Genomic DNA, 22,623 nt, shown 5'->3' on the forward strand with positions numbered 1-22,623 from the left:
ATACCGTTGCTTCAATCATAGAAACCCAGCATGTACAGACAAAAAGACAAGCACAAAATCTTTTGCAAGATGATAAATCTCCCACTAATAAAACTCTCCTTTTGATTTGTACCTGGCAAAATTTTCTACTGGTCAACGGTCATTTCATCCAAACCTCTCCAAATTTATCATAGTTTAGTGAAGGAAAAGAACACGTTTATACAAGGGATCGTTCACTGAGACTTCTTTTTTTTGGGGTCACCCAGTGACTCTAAAGCGGTCTTTACTATGCTTAGCTGACCTCCTTCCTTGCTTGCAGAATTTGCAGCTTTCACTTCATTGCAGTGGTTAATGAACTTGCTCACTTCCTGTTAACACGGCAAAATGAGTAAAATATTCATCAGGAAATTGTTTCGGTTAGCTTGAAAGACGACTGCTCATGCAAACCATGATTGTTAATTTAGCAATCAAGTAACTCCGGTGGAACATTTAAGAAGAGTGCAACCAGTGACGTTTTCGGGCTATGAACCTCGATTCACCTCCCTTAAAACAAGAGAGTGCATTGGCTCGTGCTTTTAACCATTCAATGAAGATTGAATAGATGGAAGGCATCAGACAACATGTAATGCAATTTTATAAACACAAAAGAAATAAGGGCTCAATAACATACAAAATCTCTCAAGCTTTTGCTCATCTGTTACTTTGATACTCTAAAAAGGCCAATGCAAGAATGGTTGAATTGACTGTTTAAAGCAGAAAAAGAGAGACCCATAATGTAAGAATACTATATTATGTCATAGCCTAGATAAAAGAAAAGCACCAGAACAGGAATGATTGACAGTAGGGGTGGCGTTGAATCGAGCCGAGCTCGAACCTGCCTATGTTCGAGCCGAGCCTGAACCTTTCTATGTTCGAGCCGAGCCTAGCCTCAAGCCCAAAATTGTAATCGAACTCGAGCCCAATAATTTTAACCGAGTTCAAACTCCACCTACATTTAAAACTTTGCATAAAATACAAGGCAAATAAATTGTATACAAAATTATGCATACATTATACATAAAATTGGACATAACCTCTACTTAAAATTAGACATAACCTCTGTATATTAACCCTGCATAAAATTATTTATACACTATGCATAAAATTATCTATACATTGCATAAAACTATTCATAAAAACTGCATAATTATGCATAAACTTTATTCAATAATCAAACACAAAAACATTCCTTTGAAAAGCAAGGCTAGTTTTGTCCATTTGCACTCAATAAGATCGTTTTGATTCAAGGACTGGAAAACCAGATCATCGAGACTGAAAAAAAGTTTAAGAAAAATGGTTTTGGATGACTTAATCATATGCCCATTTTTCGTTTTTTCTTCGGAGCATGGATTCATACAGCAACAGTTCTGAAATGCTACCAATTTGTTCTTCTAAAAAACTTGGGTGGAGTTAGCATTAAGAGAGTTACCAATCTGTTTTGGAAGAGACAACTAGAGTTCAAGAAACAGATTTTTTTTCACGTGCATGTGATCTCGCACGTGCGAAATTGCATGATGTCTTTGAGAGCGCAAGGGGGAAAAATTATTTCTCCCCTAACTTAGGTCTCTGTTTTTTTGCTAAGATGATGTGGAGGGCAAGGGGGGTCTAGCGGCGTCGGGGATGATGGCCACGACGGAGGCTGTGACAATGATGGAAGCAACGGTAGTGGCTACCGAGACGATGCGGGGGTAAAGGAGTCTATGACGAAGGCGGCCAGCGAGCAGCTGTCCACAGCAACGGAGGCGGCCACAACAGCACACGAGAGGGGCTCGACGGTGATAAGGATCAACAACGGCATACAAGGGGAGGAAGAAATCAAAGTCGAACTCGAAGAGTCGAAGACGACTCCCGCTCCCGCCTCCCGGGCCCTCAACACATTAATGAGCCGGCTCGCGAGCTTTCGAACCGAACCATGGTTTGATCAAGCTCGACTCATTAACTCAAACGAGCCTTATCTGGATCTCGAACTCGGTTTGAGATCCAAATAAATCGAATCGAACTGAGCCGAGCTCGAGCCGCTCACGAACCGGCTCAGTTCGATGCCACCCTTAGTTGACAACACCAAACTAATAGCAACACTTTTCAATACCTGCAGCATAAAAATAGCATATAGACCATATTTATTGGCACAAAGAGAACTTTTCAGCCGTATGATGAAGACCATTTACCAAGGACATCTCTTCAAACTTTAAAAACAATGACACAACTTTTAAGAACATCTATACAAATGGAAATGAATTGGAGCAACAACCCAATCCTGCTTGTTAGTAGAATAATCCCACATAGGTTAACATTAGAAATAGTCATATGGTTGTTAGTTGGGTAAAGAAATCCTAACTTCAGCCAATCATCTTGGGATGGACCTGGACAACTTTAACTTGGTATATAGTAAGATGTTTGCCTTGTTGAGTCCAGTCTTGTGCCCTGTTTAGCGTTATTCACATTATTTATGTCTTACGTCTGATGTCCGTTTTCATAGGCCTGTTACATGGGGGGAGTATTAGAAGGAACAACCCCTAATGGGTTATATTAGGAAAAGTCATATAGTTATTAGTTGGGAAAAAAGCCTTTTAACTTCAGTTACTCATTATATTATGGACCTAGACCCAATTTTAACACTGCTAAACAAACATATATAGATATATTTTTTTTAATAGCACTTCTGCTCAACAAATAGGTTTAAAGTTATGGACTCACGATCATTTGTTGCCACAAAACTAAATGAAAGAGTAACTTGCAATGAGAAACATGATAAAACATAACATCTCATGTGCCAGCCGATTAAATCAGTTCAAATCTGGCAGACCACAAATCAGTCCTAATAATATGAACATTTCCAAAACTAGATTGCAAGCTGAAGCAGAAAGCAGCCACTTCCAAGCTTTTGATTTAACTTGGCAGCAGATGCAAAACAAGCACTTTTCACTCGTTGTGTGCTGTAGACACTTGACCAACTGAATGCAACTGGGACATTATTTATAGATGTACAAATTACACCATTCAGCCTTAAGAGAGGATAATGCACTCATGTGAGCATTATGGGCTGTTTATCATCATCAAGTGCTACCCGCTGAGCCACTCCAAAACCCAGTTAATGCATGTGAGTTCCGTTGTCTAGCTTTGGAAGTCAAACAAAAAGGTTATTCCTGTTCCCCTAACTCCAAAAAGGTTAATTGAAAGATAGTTTTAAATTTCAAGAATGGATCTGGTAAGTAGTTTATAGTTTACTTCCTAAGTTTTAGGAGCTGAATAACATTGTAACATCTACTAAAGAGAGAATTGAATAGAAAATAGAGTATGAGAAAATATTTGTTCACAAGCTGGTGTGCTTAGGATCCGGGTTCCTTAGAGCTACCAGTATTTCAAATACAACAAGGTTTATGGAAAAGAGACTAATCAGCTAACACAACATAGAAAAACTGATGTTTCAAAACCCAAACCAGAGGTAACAGGGTGAAACTACCATCAAATCAGGTTCATCCTGGTTCCTTAGAGCTAGCCAGTATTTCAAATACAACAAGGTTTATGGAAAAGGGACTTATCAGCTTACACAACATAGAAAAACTGATGTTTCAAAACCCAAACCAGAGGTAACATAGTGAAGCTACCATCAAATCAGGTTCATCCAACTCAACAGGTTGACCTGCTAATTCGACCAATGATAATATTATATGCATGTATCATGCATTTGACAGGTAAGATACATTCTTCTCAGGTCCTGCAGGGGAATGCAACTCAACTGAGGCTGAAAGTAGAGCCCTTCTCACAGGATTCAAACTTTTTGCCGAAGAAAATTTCAGACCTAGTTATGATGGGTCAATGTGAGTTCATGGATGGATAAGAAATTTGCTCATCTATTAATGTCGATGTGGAATGAAAACACACTCCAAAGACCAAGTTGGCAGTTCAAATCTCTAGAGAAACAGGAATCCAATAAGTTTGCACTTCAACTAGACTCTGACCTAGAAAGAATCTAGGGTTTGTTAATCCAAACTAAACTCAGAAAGAATTGATAATGGAGAGGAAAAGGTAGCAACTTCTTTCAAAATTCACAACTAAAATGAAGGAGAGGTTGAAGGTTAGGGTATTCAATGCAACAATCTCCATTTCCCTTACAAAATGTGATGCCCTTTTTTACTTGGTAACTAATACACCTATCAGTTAAGAACTTAAAAACAGAAGTAAAGACAAAACTAACCATGCCAATTAAAGATAAGAATAGCAAAAATACCCTTGGTGCAGGAAATTATCTCCTTGCATTTATGGGCAGAACATAGAGATTAAAGATCTAGATATTCTATGTTTCAGAAGCTGCTTTCTAAAAAATACAACAAGATCTTCTTGGCATTACCTTTTGAAAGCTCGTGTTCTCCAAATTCTTCTTCAAGTTCTTCAAATTGTTCATGTTCCACCTCTTTTCCTTTTGACATTTCATGTCCATCTCTTGCTCCATTAAATTTGGGACAACATCAAGATCCCTGGTTGAGGAGAACCCATCCTCAAGTTTGGAATTTCAAAAACATCATTTTCCCCATGATAGAGATATATCTGTTTGACATTGAAGATATCTAATGTCTTTACATCTAGAGGCACACATTCTTATAAATTTTTTTGAGAATCTCTCATGGTCCAAACTTCCTATTCAATAGCTTTCTAAGATGGTTAGCTGGAAAACTGGTCAGGATATAGGACAACCCAAACAAAATCTCCTACTTCAAACAACACTTGTTTTCTCTGTTTATCTGTTTTATTCTTGTATACTCATAGGCAGATTCCATCCTACATTTGACCTCTTCACAGAACACCATTATTCTACTCACCATATCATCCACTTGACTACCTTGACTTGCTGAAATTAGAAACTCCGTTAATTTAAGAAGATTGGCTCTATTATACCTATAGACAACCTGACAAGGGCTTAATCTTAAGCTGTAGTGTTTACCTATTACAGTAAAGTGGCAATAAAGTGCCCAATTATTCATTGATTTGAATACTTCGCTCTTTAAGAGTTTACCCACTTTGGTTCACTACTTCAGTCTTCCCTTCTGTTTATGCATGGTAGGCACTGCTGAATTTCAACTTAGTGTTGAACTTTCCCCAAAGGTATTTCCAAAACCATCCAAACAAAATTCATATCTCTGTCACTAACAATTGATACTAGAACACCATGTAAACCCACTACTTCCAACATCAAATTATTCAACATTTAAAGCAACATGTGTAAAAGTGAGTTCTTGAAAATAATTACACTATTTGACATGTCTAGAATTTAGTTTTCTTAGGAATTTTAAGTGCTTGAGAGGTCATGACCAGAGTAAATGACAAACTCTTTGTATGAAATAGTGTCGCCATTGTTTCAAGGCTTTCACTACAACCAACAAATCCACATTTTAAGTGTTGTAATTCACTTAAGGTCCACAAAACTGTTGGGAAAATGTTGATCTCAAGATCCTCTTTGTTGAATTGGGTCCAAGGCCCTATCCCAAAATTACTAGTCAACTTAGAAAACCTCTTTCCCAACTAATAAACTAAAGATCTTTGTACTCACTAATCCATGTGGGACTATTCCTTAACATTCCCCCTCATGTGTGGACCATCTTTTGTGGCTCTACAAATGGATAATTTAGGAGTAGGCAGTTTAGGTGTAGGCCCTCTTTTGTGGCTCTAAAAGTGGATAGTTTTAGGTCTAGGCCCTCTTTTCGGGCTTTACAAGTAGACAGTTTTTAGGTGCAGGCCAACATATGAATACCTGCTCTGATACTATGTGAAGTTGGGTCCAAGGCCCATCCCAAAATGACTAGCCAACTTTGGAAACCTATTTCCTAACTAATAAACTCAAGATCTTTGTACTCACTGATCCATGTGGGACTATTCCTTAACACTCTTTCCACCAAGTTTTGATGATAACAAACATCTAAAACCAATGAGGTGTTTTGAGTAAAGTTGGACAAGTTTTGAAAACAATCTAAAGCTTTTGCAGCACTATTTGTTTAAACAGATTTCAGTATTTATACAAGTTTTAGTAGCAAAAAGTTATTGGAGAAAAAATGTTTGAAGAATTTCAGTGCTCAAAAAATTTTGACAAATAATTAAACCATTTTGCATGTCCAACACTCAGGTTTCTTAGGAGTTTTAAGTGCTTGAGAGGTCATGATCAGAGTAACTGAAAAACTCATTTTGTAGGGAATATTGTCACCAATGCTTCAAGGCTTTCACTACAACCAATAACTCAACATCTTAAGTGTTGTAATTCACTTAAGGTCCACAAAGCTGTTTGAAAAATGTTGATCACAAGATCCGATTTTCACCAAGTTTTGATGATAACAAACATCGGGATATGAAGTGTTTTGAGAAAAGTTGCATAAGTTTTCAAAACAACCTAAAGCTTTTGGAGCACTATTTGTTTTTTAACAGATTTTAGTATTTATACAAGTCTTAGTAACAAAAAAGTTATTGGAGAAAAAATGTTTGAACAAATTTCAGTGTGCAAACAAGTTTTGGCAAATAATTAAACCATTTGGCTTGTCTAAAACTTAGTTTCCTTAGGAGTTTCAGTACTTCAGAGATCATGATCAGAATAAATGACAAACTTATTTTGCACGAAATAGTGTCAGCAATTCTTCAAAGCTTTCACTACAACCAACAACTCTGCATCGAAGTGTTGTAATTCACTTAAGGTCCACAAGACTGTTGGGAAAATGTTGATCTCAAGATCCTCTTTCCACCAAGTTTTGGTGATAACAAACATCTGGAACCAATGAGGTGTTTTGAGTAAAGTTGGGCAAGTTTTCAAAACAATATAACGCTTTTGCAGCACTATTTGTTTGAACAGATTTCAGTATTTACATGTTTTAGTAACAAAACATTATTGGAGAAAAAATATTTGAACAAATTTCAGTGTTCAAACAAGTTTTGGCAACAGAAAGTCATTGGAGAATAAGTGTTCAAACATATTTCACTATTTGAGAAAGCTTTAGCAGCAGAAATTTAATGGCAAAAACATGTTCACAAATTGTGTCCAAACAAGCTCTAGCAACAAAAAGTCATTAGAGATTTAAAAAAATTCAAACAATTTTAAATGTTTGAACAGTTTTTAGTAACAGAAGAGCAAAAAATGTTCAAATAGTTTTTTTCCAACGTGTGCAAAAATGTACTCTGACATAGATTGCATCTTCATTTCTTGGATAACAATGAGTTTCGACTTACTCGCAAGGAGAGTCTTCCTAATTTTTTACCTCTTCCTAGTGCTTCAAATCCCTCTAGCATTCCACGAAACAACAATATCATTTATTGGCTTCCAACTCCCACATTTGTTGAGACACAAGGTAACTTGCCTTCGTAAACAACCACCATTATCTAAATCAGCTCCATCATCCACCCCCCAAGGTTTATCATTGCACCTATGTTTTTTCCCTTACAGAGCACCTATGAGCTTCTCTTATCTGGTTTCTCCTTGTTTTGCCACCTTTCCTTTCCCTCTCCTGTCTCTTTTTGCACTACCCTGAGTCCCCTCCCTTTCGCCAAAGGTTGCTTGTGGCTTTCTTTGGTTGGCTACGACCTCTCCTTCTAGTCGGGGAGGCATGGAATGTGCAGACTGTTTCATAATTGTTAGGGTGCCATCGGGGAGCATCATTTCAAGGTTAGGGGAAGTTCGGTCAAGAGGTTGAGGTTCTAGGCTGTTTGAGGAGGAAACTTTGAACTTGTCTCAAAAGGTAAGAGTGTTGGGGGAGGGAGGTTAATCTGGGAGTCCATGGTTCTCGAATTGGAAATAGCTAGGTTAGGGACAGGTTTTAAAGGAGCTGGTTGAACTAGTTCTGGAAGTGTTTTTCGTTGCCAGTGCTGAAGAGTGGGTGGAAAGAAGGCAATTTTGGGAAGGTTGTTAATCAAGATCAGCATTTGCAGCAAAGATTGGTTGGAAATGGAATTTGGCTCAGGATTAAATGGGACAGTCGGACAGGTCATGTTTTGTTTGGCTGTGGAGAATTGGAAGTAGGTTAGGAGAAGTTTTGTTGTGGAGGTCAGTGAGGTCTGTTGGACTGAGCTCAACAGAGTTTTCAAGGCCATTTGGTCTGTTACGAAAGCAACAAACAATTCGGGGATTGGCTACCACAGGGGACAAAAACTAGGGGTCCATAGAGGTGTTAGTTGGGTCCATAGTTGTGGTCTTTAGGAATCTCTGCTTCAATCAGAGGCGGTTTCAAATTTGAATTCTATATTAGAAGTGCCAATATATTACAGTAGACTCCCATTGAGTCAGCTAGTTCACTTGTCCGATTTACCTTGCAGATTCCATCAGATTGACAATCTCCTATTGAGTTGTTGGCCTGATTTTGGCTGCATTTGGCCAACCTCTTCTATAGAGGTCTTCATGAGAAAGACCTCTATCAAAGAGTTCTTCTCTGTGAAGACATCTTTAAAAGAGGAAGTATTGTACAGTAAATTTAATATATTGAGTAACCAATATACAAGATATATTACAGGCCCACCAATTTGTAGGATTAGTGAGTTCCACATAACATGTGTAAGCCCATATTAGGTAGCTGATTTTGTGTACGATTCGTTTGGTGGGCCTCACATAAGATGTATGAGCCCATGTAAAAAGTGAGATTTTTACTTTGTCAACCATTTACATACGATGAAATTTTGTAATTTTATAAGGGTACATTTGTCAAATAAACATATATTGTCTCCTTTTTCCAAAAGAAAAGATCTCTTCTTTGAAGAAGATTTTTTTTTGTAGCTTCACAAAGAGGTGATATTCTCCTCTTCAGAAGATGAGCTTTTTCAAAGAGGAAACTTAGCAAACACTTTTTTGAACACTAGAAGTAGCTCTTTGATTGAAAGAGCAGCTTTTGTACAAGAGCCATGCCAAATGCTACCTTTGTCTCCGTCCATGGTCCCTACTTTTGGCTGACCAGTTTGTAGGTCCATCAAATTTGATCCTTTCAAACATTTGTTTGATCTAAAAATCCTCTTTGCTGGTGTAGAGCAAGAATATGTGATGCACGTTCTCCTAATCTAGTTGCTTGAGTCAAATCCTTGCACAATCAAGTATATACTAGCTCCCGGTGTTCTCGCCCATGTCTGCTAATCCTTTGAACTTTAATTTGTCGCAATCTCCTAAAAATCATCACCTTGCCATAGTTTAGCAGGTAAGCCTCAGATCTCAATCAATTGACCTAGGTCCTTGACTGGTTTTGTAGGTGACCATTCCATTGGAGAGATGACTCCCAAGTACTAAATAGGTCATTTTCCAGAAAACTTCCTTATCTGGCTGAAGTGGAAATGCAAAAGCCACTCATTCCCCTTGAAGAGGGAAACCATTGGCTTCGCACAAATCCCCTAAGTAGACACAATCCAATCTGTCACCTTATCAATTTCATCCAGGTCATCCCTTGTTCTCACTATGATGCATTCAACCATCTCCTCCTTTCTTTCCTTCCATTAAGAACCGCTTCAAAACCGAGATTTCGATGCTCCTTTCCACCTTTGTATTTCACCATCCCTCCTTGCAACTTGGTTCCAAATGTGTCTGCTTCCAAGATGCTTAGTGTTATCCGGCAAGGAGGAGGAGGAGGAGGTGGTGTGTGTGTTGAAGGATTCAATGGTAGCTAAGAAACAAAGAGGAAGTACCACGAACATTCCACAAACTTGTCTCAATTGAAGCCCACACAAGTCATTCTAGGGACATAGATTCATGCCAAAATTAGGGTTCCCCAACTCCCAACAATCTTGCATTCTCTCCCATTTTGATAGTGTCGAGATTGTGAAGAGGCAGCAGCCTATCCATAGATCCTTCCCCCTTGGGTAATCAGAGTTATTAGCAAAGACTAGTAGAAGTCGTTTGATGAAGTTTTCACACGCAATGATTTTCACCGTAATTCTAATCACTCGCAAACCTTGCGAGAATCTTCTAGCATCAAGACATTGCTTTTCCCATATCTAAAGGAGAAAGATCTATTTAAAATGTCTCAAATTTTCCTATTCCAAATCCTCTTACTTCTTCCCACTATCCTCCATCCTGTCTCTACTTAAAAAAACCCTAGCCAAAATGCTCGAACTTCGAGCAGCTTCTCACATATTCCACCACTCACCTCTTTAGCTTCCTCTCTCTCCTCTCTCTCTCTTGCTCTCTCTGCTCCTTCAAGTTTATTTCTTACTCTTCAAAATGCCATCAGCCAACAATGTTGGCACCATTATGCTACTTTCTTCTTGTGCAGCTAGGTTGCCAAATTTGAAAGTACACACCAATCTATCTTTTCTTTTAAAATTTTTAAGAACGGCATTGGAACCAAGGTTGCACAGGGTCAGGTTCAAGGCAAGTGTTTGAAAATCAAACTCCGCCCTGAAAGCCCAAGTCTGACATCCTCAAACCCACCCCGCCCCATTACAAAACCCCCCACCCAATCCCTATTCAAACCCTGCATTTCTGGCCTATCTTTGAGATGGCCGATGGCCGGAATCTTTTTCTTCCAAAAACACCCTCATTTAAGTTTATGTTTTCTTATTAATGCTATTTTAGTCTTAAAGAGAAAGGCCTAAATGCCATTTAGCTTTTTGGTCGAACTTGTTCTTTTCTAAGAGATCCTCATTAAAGTATATAACCTTCTATCAATTGAACCATATATCTTTTCTTTTCTTTTCTTTTTTAACATAAAGGGTAGTATAGTTGACAAAACTAAGAAGAGAGAGAGAGAGAGTTAAAGAGAGAATGAGAGGGAGAGAAGGTGGAGACGAGAGAGAGCGAAGAATGGTCTGCATTGGGGGACGTGCAAGTCCCCAGCCTCTATTTATAATGAGATTTGAGTATAATTATACAAATGCCCTTACTTAAGTGAAAACCCTAATCTTTCTACATCAAGACATATAAATAAAGATAAAATTAAAATGACCAAAATGCCCCTATAATTGTTTTTCAACACTTCCCTTCAAAGCTAGAGAGTATATGTTGAATAGTCCCAACTTGCCACTGCCACAGAAGTACAGAAATTCATGCTTTCCCAATGCTTTAGTTTAGATATCACCGAGTTGATCACCAGACCAAACATATGGAGTGGTCACCCCCTTTCTCATTACTGCATCTCGGATGAAATAACAATCTACTTCTATGTGCTTCGTCCTCTCATGAAACACCGGATTGATTGCTCGCAATGAAGATTGTTGCCTGGTTACCACAATACATAGTCATAGGATCCTTCTAATAGAAACCTAATTCCTGGATAACAGATTTCACCCACATTAGCTCACTAATGGTGCGAGTCATTGCTGTATATTTTGCTTTTGCATTGGAGTGAGCAACAACATTCTACTTTTTACTCTTCTAGATGACTAGGTTTCCTCCCAGAAATACACAATATCTAGTGGTTGATTTTCTGTCAAACTTGGAACCTGCATAATTAGCATCAGAGAAAGCCTCAACCCTTCAAGTGATTATTAGGCTTAAAAAAAAAAAAATCTTTTTCCCAATGCTTTCTTTAGATATCACATAAGTTTCTATTTGCAACCTCTAGGTGAATCTTACGTGGATTGTCTATGAATTGACTCACTACACTAACTGCAAATGAGATATCGGGTCTAATAACTGTAACATAAATGAGTTTGCCTACTAGTCTCCAATTCATTGTTTACTCTTTCAATTTTGGACTTTGATCATCATGAAGATCAAGTCCTACTTCCATAGGTGTATCAATAGGTTTGGCCCCCGGAAGTCCATACTCTTGAACCATTTCAGTGACATATTTCCTTTGAGTCAGAGTCGTTCCCTCCTTGTTTCTTGCCACTTTTTTTTTTTTTTTTTTTTTTGAAAAAGATGTATATATGTATATAAACAAGAAAAATACAAAAATCACAAAGAGAGGAGCATCTCCCTGACAACCAACGATTATATGGTAGCTTCGTACTTAGCAAGCACATCAGCCGCCGAATTTGCGGATCTCAGAATGTGAGACCAAATACAAGATAAATATGAACAAATTTCAGTAATCTCCCAAAAAATGTCCCAATGGCGCCACGAGGGAGGGGATGCACACTCGCACCATCCAATGACCACCTTCGAGTCCCCTTCAATATGGAGGGGACCTGTGCACTTATCTCTGAAGACACGGAACCCATAGAGTCAGTGATTCCTAAAGGGCCGGCATATGAGTAAAGTTGGTTGCCTAGGTGATCCGAGATTAACCACGCCGAATCCAAAGAGCCCGGGATTACCAAGAGAAGAACCATCAAAGTTCAACTTAAGATAACTAGGATCAGGAGGGGTCCATTCTTGCATAGTCCGGACCTTTGACCTCGAGTGCATCCTAGCCAAATTAAACCAGTTCTCATGGATAGGGGTCCCCACAAATGAGGAGAAAGACTTCTTCGTCAGGAGCCAAGAAGAAATATGTCCCACCACTCGGTCCGCTGATTCGATTTTACCTTCGAACCTTCTACGATTGTGCTCATTCCATAGACCCCACGTTATGAAACTAGCACAAGCTGAGAGCATCACCTTTCCGAGACCAGGAAGGGACATACCAAGTAACAACTTACTGAATGAGAGCAAATCGGCCACCATACAGAATTGAATCCCCAACATGCTAAGTATGGATGTCCACACCTTCCATGAGAAGATGCATTGAAGCAGAATGTGACTTGTGGACTCAGCTTCTATATTGCAAAAAGGACATAAAGGGTCTACTGAGGGGTGACCTCTTCTTCTAAGCACGTCTGCCGAGAGAATTTTGTCGTGACAAGCACTCCACATAAAGAATTTAATCTTAGGAGGAGCACATAGACACCATACAAAAAAATCTCATGATCCTGATGAGGTGCATTCCAGCCATTGATGAAATTAAATACAGATGATACTGAGAAAATGCCTTTTTTCTCCGGCCACCAAACGAGCTTGTCTGCCACCAAAGGACAAATTTTTACCCCATTTACAGAGTCCATTAGTCGACTGGCCTCGAGCGCCTCAGTGTCTGAAAGACCTCTTCTAGGATGAAGGTTCGTACCACCCCCCTCGAAAACATCTGCAACTGATATATTTCTACGGGTGGATAGGAGAAGCAAGCTTCTGAAGGCATTCTGTAGCAGCTTCTGCCCCATCCATAGATCATCCCAAAATTTGAGGGACCTACCGTTTCCAACATAGAATCTGCAAGCAGCTGAACATTTTGGAAGTAGGTATATTGCTCTCCAAATTGAAGATAAACCTCTCTGATTTCCCCCTGACATCCACCATTGAGTAATACCCCCAAGCTTGGCGATAACCATTTCCTTCCAAAGATTTGAGGAATGAGTATTGATTTTCCATAACCATTTAAGGAGCAGAGCTTGGTTCATTTCTTTGGATTTCCGAATCCCCAGGTCACCCAAACTTTTTGGCAAACGGACTTCATCCCATTTGACCAGGTGATATTTAAAAATATCGCTCGATCCTCTCCATAAAAATCATTTTTTGAGTTTATCCATTGTCAAACATATGAATGCAAGATAGGGCATAAAAGATAGTGAATAGTTTGGAATACCTACAATGCAAGACTTGAGAAGGGTGAGCCTCCCCGCCTTACTAAGTAACCACCCTTTCCAGGTTGCCAGCCAGGATTCATTCCTTTCAACCACCGGATTCCAAAAACTTTTACAGATGCGGCCATTGAATAATGGCAGGCCAAGATATGTGGTCAGTAATTGGCTTGTTGTACAGCCAAATATACTAGCCATCTCTGTAAGAAGCTCAGAGCTAACATTAAACCCCATTAGAGAGGTCTTTCCCCAATTGACTTTCTGGCCTGATGCTAACTCGAAAAGACCCCAAACTGCTTTGATCTTTTTGACACCCTCAATGTTACCGATCCCAAATATGATAGTTTCGTCTGCATACTGAAGGATGGGGATATTAAAAGCTTCTTGAGGGCTGATTGGAGGAAGCCATCCGAGATTGACTGCCGAGTAAAACATAGTAGAGAGAAATTCACCAACCATGTTGAAAAGAAGAGGGGAGAGTGGATCACCTTGTCTAATTCCTCTAGACCCTTTTAAATACCCACAAATTGTGCCATTTAAGAGGAGAGAATATGAGGCCGAGCCCACACAACTTTTGATCCAAAATCTCCATCTTTCTCCGAAACCCATTTTTTCCATGATCTTGTCGAGGAGGATCCAATTGACTCTATCAAAAGCCTTTTCTAAATCAAGTTTCAAAGCAATTCTAGGATCTTCATTACGCCGGAAATGATCCATAAGCTCATGTGCAACCATAGTGGAGTCTAAAAGCTCTCTTCCTTTGAGGAAAACACCTTGCCCTCTGTGTATGACAGTTGGAAGAAGAACTTTTCGACGATGAGCCAGAATTCTAGCAATGATTTTGTAGGCGCTTGTGACAAGACTAATTGGTCGGAAATCCTTCGACCTCTCAACACTAGCCTTCTTTGGGACCAAGGCAATGAATGACACACCGATACTACGGAAAGTGACCCCATTTCTGAAGAAACCATGAATCATTTCTAAAATGTCCTCCTTGAGCCGGGGCCAAAATCTTTTAAGAAAATCTCCATGAAGCCAACAGGGCCCGGCGCTCTATCACTTTCCATGCCTAAAACAGCACACTCAATTTCCTTGGCCGAGAAAGGCAGCTCTAATAGAGAAGAGGCGACAGGAGATAGCCGAGAGAAACTGATGTGCTGCAATTTAGGCCTATTGAAGCATTCCTCCGAGTATAGGTGTGTAAAATACTTAAGCAAATCATTAGTAATCGAGGTCCGACATGACGTTACCTCATTATTAATTCATAATGAGGTAATTCGATTGGACCTACGCTTTGTCGATGCCACGGCATGAAAGAATTTTGTATTGGCATCTCCTTCCTTCAGCCATTTAAATCTAGCACGTTGCTTCCATCGGATTTTCTCTTGATGAATGATAGAATTGAGGTTATTGAGAGAGACTCGGGAAGAATATTCCTCCGAAGTCTAGTACCTTAGTTCCTCCGCAAGGTCCAAATCCGCAATCTGAGCAAGGAGAGAGGACTTCTCAGCAGTCAATGTGGTACGGTGGCAGGTGGCCCATTCCTTGATTTGGCTTTTAAGAATCGAAGCTTCAGAGGAAAGGCCCATTCTCGTCTGCCCAAACTTGGGCCTTCCGACCACCAACCATCAATAAGGGTAGCAAAAATTTTCACAGACAGCCATGAGTTCTCAAACCTGAAGGGAGAAGGTCCCCATTTCTCAAAAGAAGTTACCATGATTGGCCAGTGATCTGACCCCACCTTGTTGAGACACGACTCGAGACATTTCCAAAGAGCTACAACCAATCAGGGCAGGCCAGGAAACGATCCAGCTTTGATAAAATCGGTCGTTATTGACTATTCGACCATGTGTAATTTTTCCCGGATAATGAGATCTCGTCCAATCCACAACTGCCAATGAAATATGAGAAACCCCTCATAGAAGCAGATATACGAATGGTCGGAGGTTTCTTCTCATTACAATATCAGATTGCATTGAAGTCACCCGCAAAAAGCCATGGGAGCCTCCAAGATTGATGTAATTCACATAATTCTTCCCAAAAAAGAGCCCGCTCACGATATCTGGTTGGGCCATACATTCCCCCTACACACCACATTCTGCCGAAGGAGAGATCCCTAAACTAGATGCCCAAGGAGAAACAACCTTCAGTCACATGGAGGGAGTCCAAAAGAGAAGAGTCCCATGCAACAAGGATGCCTCAGAATGGCCTACTGCGTTAACAGCTGCCCATTTAATTGAAGGAATCGACCAGATCTCCTTAACAATAAGATCAGACATATCCTGACATTTTGTCTCTTGTAAAATAACCACAGAGGGTTTGAACTAGGAGAGAAAATTTGAAACCATTTTCTTCTTCCGAAAGCCACCAATACCCCTTACATTCCAGGATAACACAATCATTTGGAATCGAGTGTTAGAACTCCCGTGTTGTCTCCAAGCAACTGACCTCTGTAAACTACTCCCAAAAGACGCGAGAGACTCATCATTTGTTGCCATGTCTCGTCATCATATTTGTGGCACTCGACCTGGAGTTCTTCCACCAGACGATCAGGTCTACCAGGTGAGGGAGGTGGGAGCTGAGGACTGTCATGTCTATCAGGCATTTGGAGGTTGGTCGAGGACGTACTTCCTTTGTTGATCTCTGTCTCCAGGCGTTGCCGTCTTCTTTGATATGTAGCGATGACAGGGACAGTCAGAGCTAGGTGGTTCCGGTCCACCTGGGTTAGGTTTTGTCCATCCCTGGTCTACCTAGGTTAGGTATTTGGCTTTCCGCACTTAACAAACCGGTCTTTTGGGTTGTATTGGCTAGGCGTTTGACATGGTATCAGAGCTGGGCACCACGTTCTGCGTTCGAATCCCGGGTGAAGCGGTAGGGAACGGGAACGGGAACGGGAACGATGGTGTCAGAGCTAGGTGGTTGCGTCCACCTGGGTGGTTCCGTCCACCACTAATGGGTTAGGTACTTGGCTTTCCGCACTTAACAGACCGGTTTGTTGAGTTGTATTGGCGCTAGGTTTAAGAAATGTGTATGTTCAGGGATTTCGGGTTCCATAGATGAATGGAGGGACGAAATGGGAGGTGTCGTTGGTTCTGATCTTTTGGGGAGAGGGGAAAGGTTCCTGGAAGAACACTTGGTATCGGAACGGAAAATATGGTAGACTTGGTTGAGCTGGATTTTAGGAAGAGGCGAGGGAGAATAATTTGTTTCGAGAGTTGGGGTATTTCTTGGGGCCTATGATCCGCTTGAAACCAGCAACTTGCAGGTCTCTGGATTTTGGTCTCCAAGAAGACTTTTGGGACGATGAGGGAAAGCAGTAGGAGGGAGGTTTTTTCGAAAGAGGGGATTAGTCAGGTTTGAGAAGCGAGAGGGTGATTTCGGGGATGTAGGGGTTTCGGGGTTTGGAAATTTTGGGTTTGGTGAAGATGTGTGGAAAGATGGAGAGGACGTGTGGGATGATGGGGTTTCGGGAGTTGAAAAAGTAGATTTTAAGAAGATTTCTGACGAAAGGATGGGAGAAGTTGAAGAGGAAGTGTTGGAAGATGGGATTTCGGGAGTTGAAAAAGTAGATTTTGGGGTGATATTTGACGAAAAGACGGGAGAGGACATAGAGTTGGGGGAAAACGTATGGGAGGGGATAAGGGTATCGGGATTTGGGAAAGTAAAATTTTGGGGGATATCTGGCAAAAAAACAGGAGGGGATAAGGGAATCCCTGACGTGCATTTTGAGATTTGCCTCGAGAAGCGAGCGACCTTTGAAATATCAGGAAGAGCAAAATTAAGTTTGGTTGTTAGGGAGCCAGCTAATCCTCGGGATTCACCTTTTGAATTTGAATTTGGGGGGGGGGGGGGGGGGGGGGGGGGGGGGGGGGGGCAACTGGCATACCTTGGGATTCGCCATTTAAATTTAAAATTGGTGGTACCTCTTTGAAAATCGAGATATCGTCAGACGGATTGGATCTTGAAACGCTCCCTGAGGAGTTGAAATTTGAAAACGAGTTTGACTCGGAACTCGCTAGCGAGGTGGAGTCGTCTAGGCACGATGGGTTAATGCCTGAGTTGATCGGGTTGGGAGATGATTCAGGCTCAGTGAGAGGTCATCCCCTTTGTGTCCGGCAATGCTTCGGTGAGTGAAAAATTCCAACTTCGCCGAACGAGACTTCGAGCCAGACGAAATATTCGCCGCAAATTAGCTCCAAAAATATTTTTTCAGACCACCAGGAGGATGGAGCAACGAAAGCCATTGCAACATCCATTTTACGTCGCTCAGCTGTGTCTTCTGCCCATTTGATTATTTGTCCTAAACCCTCAAATATTCTTGCTTCTTGCCACTTCAATGCCCAAAAAGGATTTTAGTTGACCCAGATCTTTAGTTTGAAAATGCTAGATTAATTGTTGTAATTCATCTAGAGCACCAGGTGAGATTGATGTAGTAGTTTCAAACCCTCGGGCTGTGTGTAATGGTGTTTACCCACGCAGGATTTCCAAACTTTATCCAACATCTATCCGACTAGAGATTTGTGAATCCAGAGTGAACACATTTGCACTCAAATTTGCTATTTCCTCGGCCTCTACTTGAGTTATATCTGCTGCTACCTCTACCAGCCCATAGTGGAACCAAATGCTATAGCTAATGTATTAAGGGAAGTAGCTTCACCCAATTTGGTATCTTTTCCAACTTTAGGCACAATGGTCTTTTCAGCTCTCATTACCCTATTAAAGGTAGTAGAGAGGTTAGCTATTTCATTAGAGGCTAGAACTTGTGCCTTTATGCTATCAAATTCAGCACCCAAACTATCTAGAAATTTTGCCACTAGGAGCTAACTTTGTTTTTTTCTAAGTTTCCGTTCATCCGTAGTAAATGGAAGAAAGAAATTAATCTCCTACCAAATACTCAGACAAGAACAATAATATTCTGTCACAGTCCTATTGCTCCGTTTCAAGCCAAAGAAATTTGTATATAGCATGTAAACCCTAGAAAGGTTGATCTCTTGTCTATATAGAGCTTCCAAAGACAACCACATAGTTTTGGTAGTTTCAAAGTTCATAACCCGAAATCCAAGTCATCACTTAACTATCTTCAGCCTCCCAATCATCATCTTGAGGGACAAAAGGATCATCTCTAATAAATTTCAGTTTTTTTTTTTTTTGCCCTTGAAGTATATTCTAACAGATCTAGACCGAGTAATGTAATTATCACCATACAACTTTTCAGAAGTAACAGTAATAATATTTTTACCATCCGGATTATATGATTCTTTAGATAAAGTGTAAACCTCACTAGAATCAGCCATAAACGATTTAAAAGAATACCAAACAGATCAAACAAAACCTCGAAAGATTCCAAATCAACCAGCTTAAGTGGGCCCCACCACGTAAAATTACAGTTAGGGCAGATAGATGATGTGTGCAGGTCAGAAAATCCAGAAATCCACACAAGGATCAAATTCCAGAAGATAACAGTGCATAAAGAGTAGCACTAGGGCTGATGTCAGCAGGTGTCAAAGATTACATCAGCACATACATGTTTGGGAGTTGGCGCGTATCCTGAGATCAGCATAAAATACCTCTTTTGTTCAGTTTAAAACATCAAGATCTGTTCTTAAAACAGTAAAACCAATAACCCTAGGGTTTTGGCAGAGAGAAAAGAAAAAAAAATTGGATTTTTACTAACTAATAGCCGAAAAACTGGATAAAGATCCTTCATTTATGTAGATGTTTGCTTCAAAAGGATGAAAAACTTGACAAAAAGTCTTCCCAGATGCGATCTACTGCACTGATACCATGAAAAAACTAAGAAGAGAGTTGAAGAGAGAGAACAAAAGGGAGAGAAGATGAAGACAAGAGAGAGTGAATAATGGTCTGAGGTGGGGGACGTGCGCATCCCCCAACCTCTATTTATAATAAGATTTAAGTACAATTATACAAATGCCTTACTTAAGTGAAAACCCTAATCTTTCTGTATCTCCTACTCTATGTGTCCTCTTTACATGAAACTTGATCCATAGACATAGTTGGACATACAGAATAAAATTACATCAAGGCATATAAATAAAGATAAATTAAAATGACCAAATGCCCCTTGTTCTTCAACAATAGTATTAAGATACCACAAATCAGGTTTAGGAAAAACCCATCTGTGCAGGTTTTTCTTCCTTCACTCCATCACCACCCCATGGGAGGGTAAACCTTGTCCCTGCTTAGGGCAGTTTTTGCTTAACCTGTCTATATGCACCCCTATCGAGTACCTCAAACCTTAGCATTTACAGAAACCACATTTAATAGAAATTGCAGATGGAATTTCCTCATGTCCAATCCAACATGATGCATAATCAAAGATATTCCTTTTTCAAGAACTAGTTGATAGAAAATTCAAATGTAAAAAAAAGGACGAATGCATACTAAGATAAATAATCAACCAAAAGATAAAATAGGAACAGAATACTGTCTTCAAATTAGTTTTAACTAAAAAAGACAACAGAGTTGATGTAAATGAGTTAACTCAGCAATCTATCCAGGTAAACTGGCGTATATCTAAAAAGTCGTAACGCGAATTATCACAAAGCACTGCAGCCAAGATCTCTGAGTTTTCTTGAGGTCATCACTTAAGTTGGGCTAGAGATAGATTGCAAAGATCATGATACAACATGATACAATTCAAGAATCAAGACTTCAACAATCACAATGGATTAGACACATCCCCAGAGATTAAAATACTAAATCCAGAGAATGTAAACATTGGTCATGGATGATGTACTGTATACGAGAAGAGTAGAAGGTAAGAGAATTGTCACGTAACTAACAATTATTCATATCTACTTCTTTTTCTCTTTTTGGTTGGTGGATAACAACATCAGCTAATTATAGATGACGGTGAACATATGAGTTGAAAGTTTTAATCAAGACTTCAACTCCTGCTTTTGTCATGGTAAGAAGGAATGAACTACGAGGATATCTACTCTAAATCGCTGAAATATGCATGGCGCCAACTCAAATCAAAATCATTTGTGTCCCGAATTAACTTTGTTGTTTATTTCAGAGCACATAAAAAAGGTACTGCAGACAGCAGATTGTTCATAAAGTAATATTTTTTAATCTGATTATAATAAAACCATTGTAACTTGCAGCTGTTCAAGAAATTAGAGGGGGAAAAGAATGGCGACACTTACCCTATCGATGTCCATCTCCTTTGTTATATTGGACGGCTTCACAAACCTCTTTCCTACAATTATCAGAAAATTCTTCAAAAAAACAGCGGAGAGACAGCGAGAGAGAGAGAGAGTAAAGTGAACAATACCTTTTCGAGTAATGGGGGCTTTGCCATGGCGACTCGGGGGGATAGTCTTCCTTTTTTTTTGCCCTTTGAAGAGAGTAGCTTTCTGCGTCATCTTAGTGCCTCGTTTTGTTGTACCCTTCAGATGGAATTCTGCCAGTAGATTATTTGTAAGCAATTTGGAGACTTTGCCGTTCCTCTCTCTTCAAGGTTCCAAGTTCAAACTTGAAGCGAATAGCAGGTCTAGGGTTTGCAGTAGAGCTGTTTGCTGTTATCAAACAATATGGGCCCATTTCATGTACACAAAACATATTGGCATATCGTCGTTTAACGGGCTAATTGAACCGTCTTAACGGAACCCAAACCCAGCCATTTAAAAACAAATACGAGGCCGCCCACTTAATAGATACACATTTTATGTAATCATGTAAAACATAATTATAATTATCCAAAAACCTATTATATACATGGTTACACAACTCACTAGATCCATCTCTGATGGATCAAACCATATCAAACCAAAACCAGGGGAAGTGTGGGTCAGGTCAAGGGGTCAATACTCAAGAGGCCAATATCGTTGCCCAAAGTTTTCATCGAGGCTATCATTATGTCATCCTCTAATAGAGAGAGACCGTTTGCTCATATTTACATGTAGAATGGTTACAAATCACAAAGTTATCTTTGTATTTAAATAAATGATAAAACAATAGCATAAGTAATCAGATAAAATTACCAAATAAGTGTACACTCTATTTATGTCTAATCACATGATGAGTTACGTGCATGAATTCACTTGCTCAAGCTAGAGAGGGCATGACCTTGCTCATGCCAAGGCAAAAGCCAATTGGCGAGGTGGCTGGTCTAAGTTGACCATTGCTTCTCACACTTTTTGGGTGTTGATCTCTAGAGTGACATTTTTGCTAACCACAAGCTTAATGAGATACCTCAAATTCCACTTGGCTGCAAAAAACCACTAGTGCAGAGCAATAAGTTTGCCTCCAAGTTCTAGGCTCTAAGGGTGTTGCCTCATTCAAGATTCAAGTAATTTCTTCACTGTCTTACCATTTTGATTATGTTTTAAACCTTAAAAATTCTAAAATTTAAAAAAAATTAATTAACTCCTAATGTTGGTCTCAAGATCTTCATTAATATGATTTTGATGATAACAAATAACTTGAATCTAATAGTGTGCCTTAAAAGAGTTTTTTGAACAACTAATTTCAAGTGAAAAAAAAAATATGCAACACTAATGTTTGACCAAAAGTGGTTGCTTGAACGAAGTTTCTCTAGAGAAAGTGCACCAAAAAATGTGAGGATCAAACTAAGGAGAATGATCGAACAAGGCTCTCCAATTAAAAGTCTGACATAAAGCTTAGTGTTGAAATAAAGGAGAATGTTTAAGTAATGCACTCCAATAGAAAGACTAGTAGAAAAACAAATGCTTGGTAAGCCAAATGTTTGAACAAAGTGCGCCATTCAAAATGTTGGCAAGAAGGTCCCCTAGAGTTAATTTTGGTGATAACAAATATTTAAGTAATAATTATGGTGTTTAAATGAGCGTTATGTTAAAAAAAGTCGCTTGGAAAGAAAGTTGGCTATACACCCATCTGAGTGACTTGATAGATCAATTAAAGCATGCAAAAGTCACAAAAGAGCAATAATGAAGACTGATTGTCCAACTAAAACTCAACTTGGTGCCTTGAGAGCAAGAACTCTCTATTTGAATTCGTTCACCTGAATGACTAGACAAGCAAAATGCACAAAGACTAGAAGAGAAAAAAGCACTACAAAAAGTCTGGTGGACGAATGCATCTTGATTTGATGAC

The 22,623-nt window shown here is 39.6% G+C and overlaps 1 protein-coding gene across 1 annotated transcript; it reads right to left on the reverse strand.

Annotated features, from left to right (window-relative positions):
• Positions 1-21,072, reverse strand: LOC137957119 (uncharacterized). Its single transcript, XM_068804841.1, has 3 exons — positions 20,822-21,072; positions 20,694-20,746; positions 1-347 (listed from the first exon to the last, which is right to left on the reverse strand). The coding sequence occupies exons 1-3, from the start codon at positions 20,910-20,912 to the stop codon at positions 213-215; spliced, it is 279 nt and encodes a 92-aa protein (XP_068660942.1). The 5' UTR covers positions 20,913-21,072; the 3' UTR covers positions 1-212.
• Between the last annotated feature and the right edge of the window lie 1,551 nt (positions 21,073-22,623).

This window comes from Aristolochia californica, unplaced genomic scaffold (assembly GCF_029961685.1).
Source record: "Aristolochia californica isolate CCGP_79_NKW_82.1479 unplaced genomic scaffold, dmAriCali1.0.hap1 SCAF_2, whole genome shotgun sequence".
Classification (NCBI taxonomy): domain Eukaryota; kingdom Viridiplantae; phylum Streptophyta; class Magnoliopsida; order Piperales; family Aristolochiaceae; genus Aristolochia; species Aristolochia californica.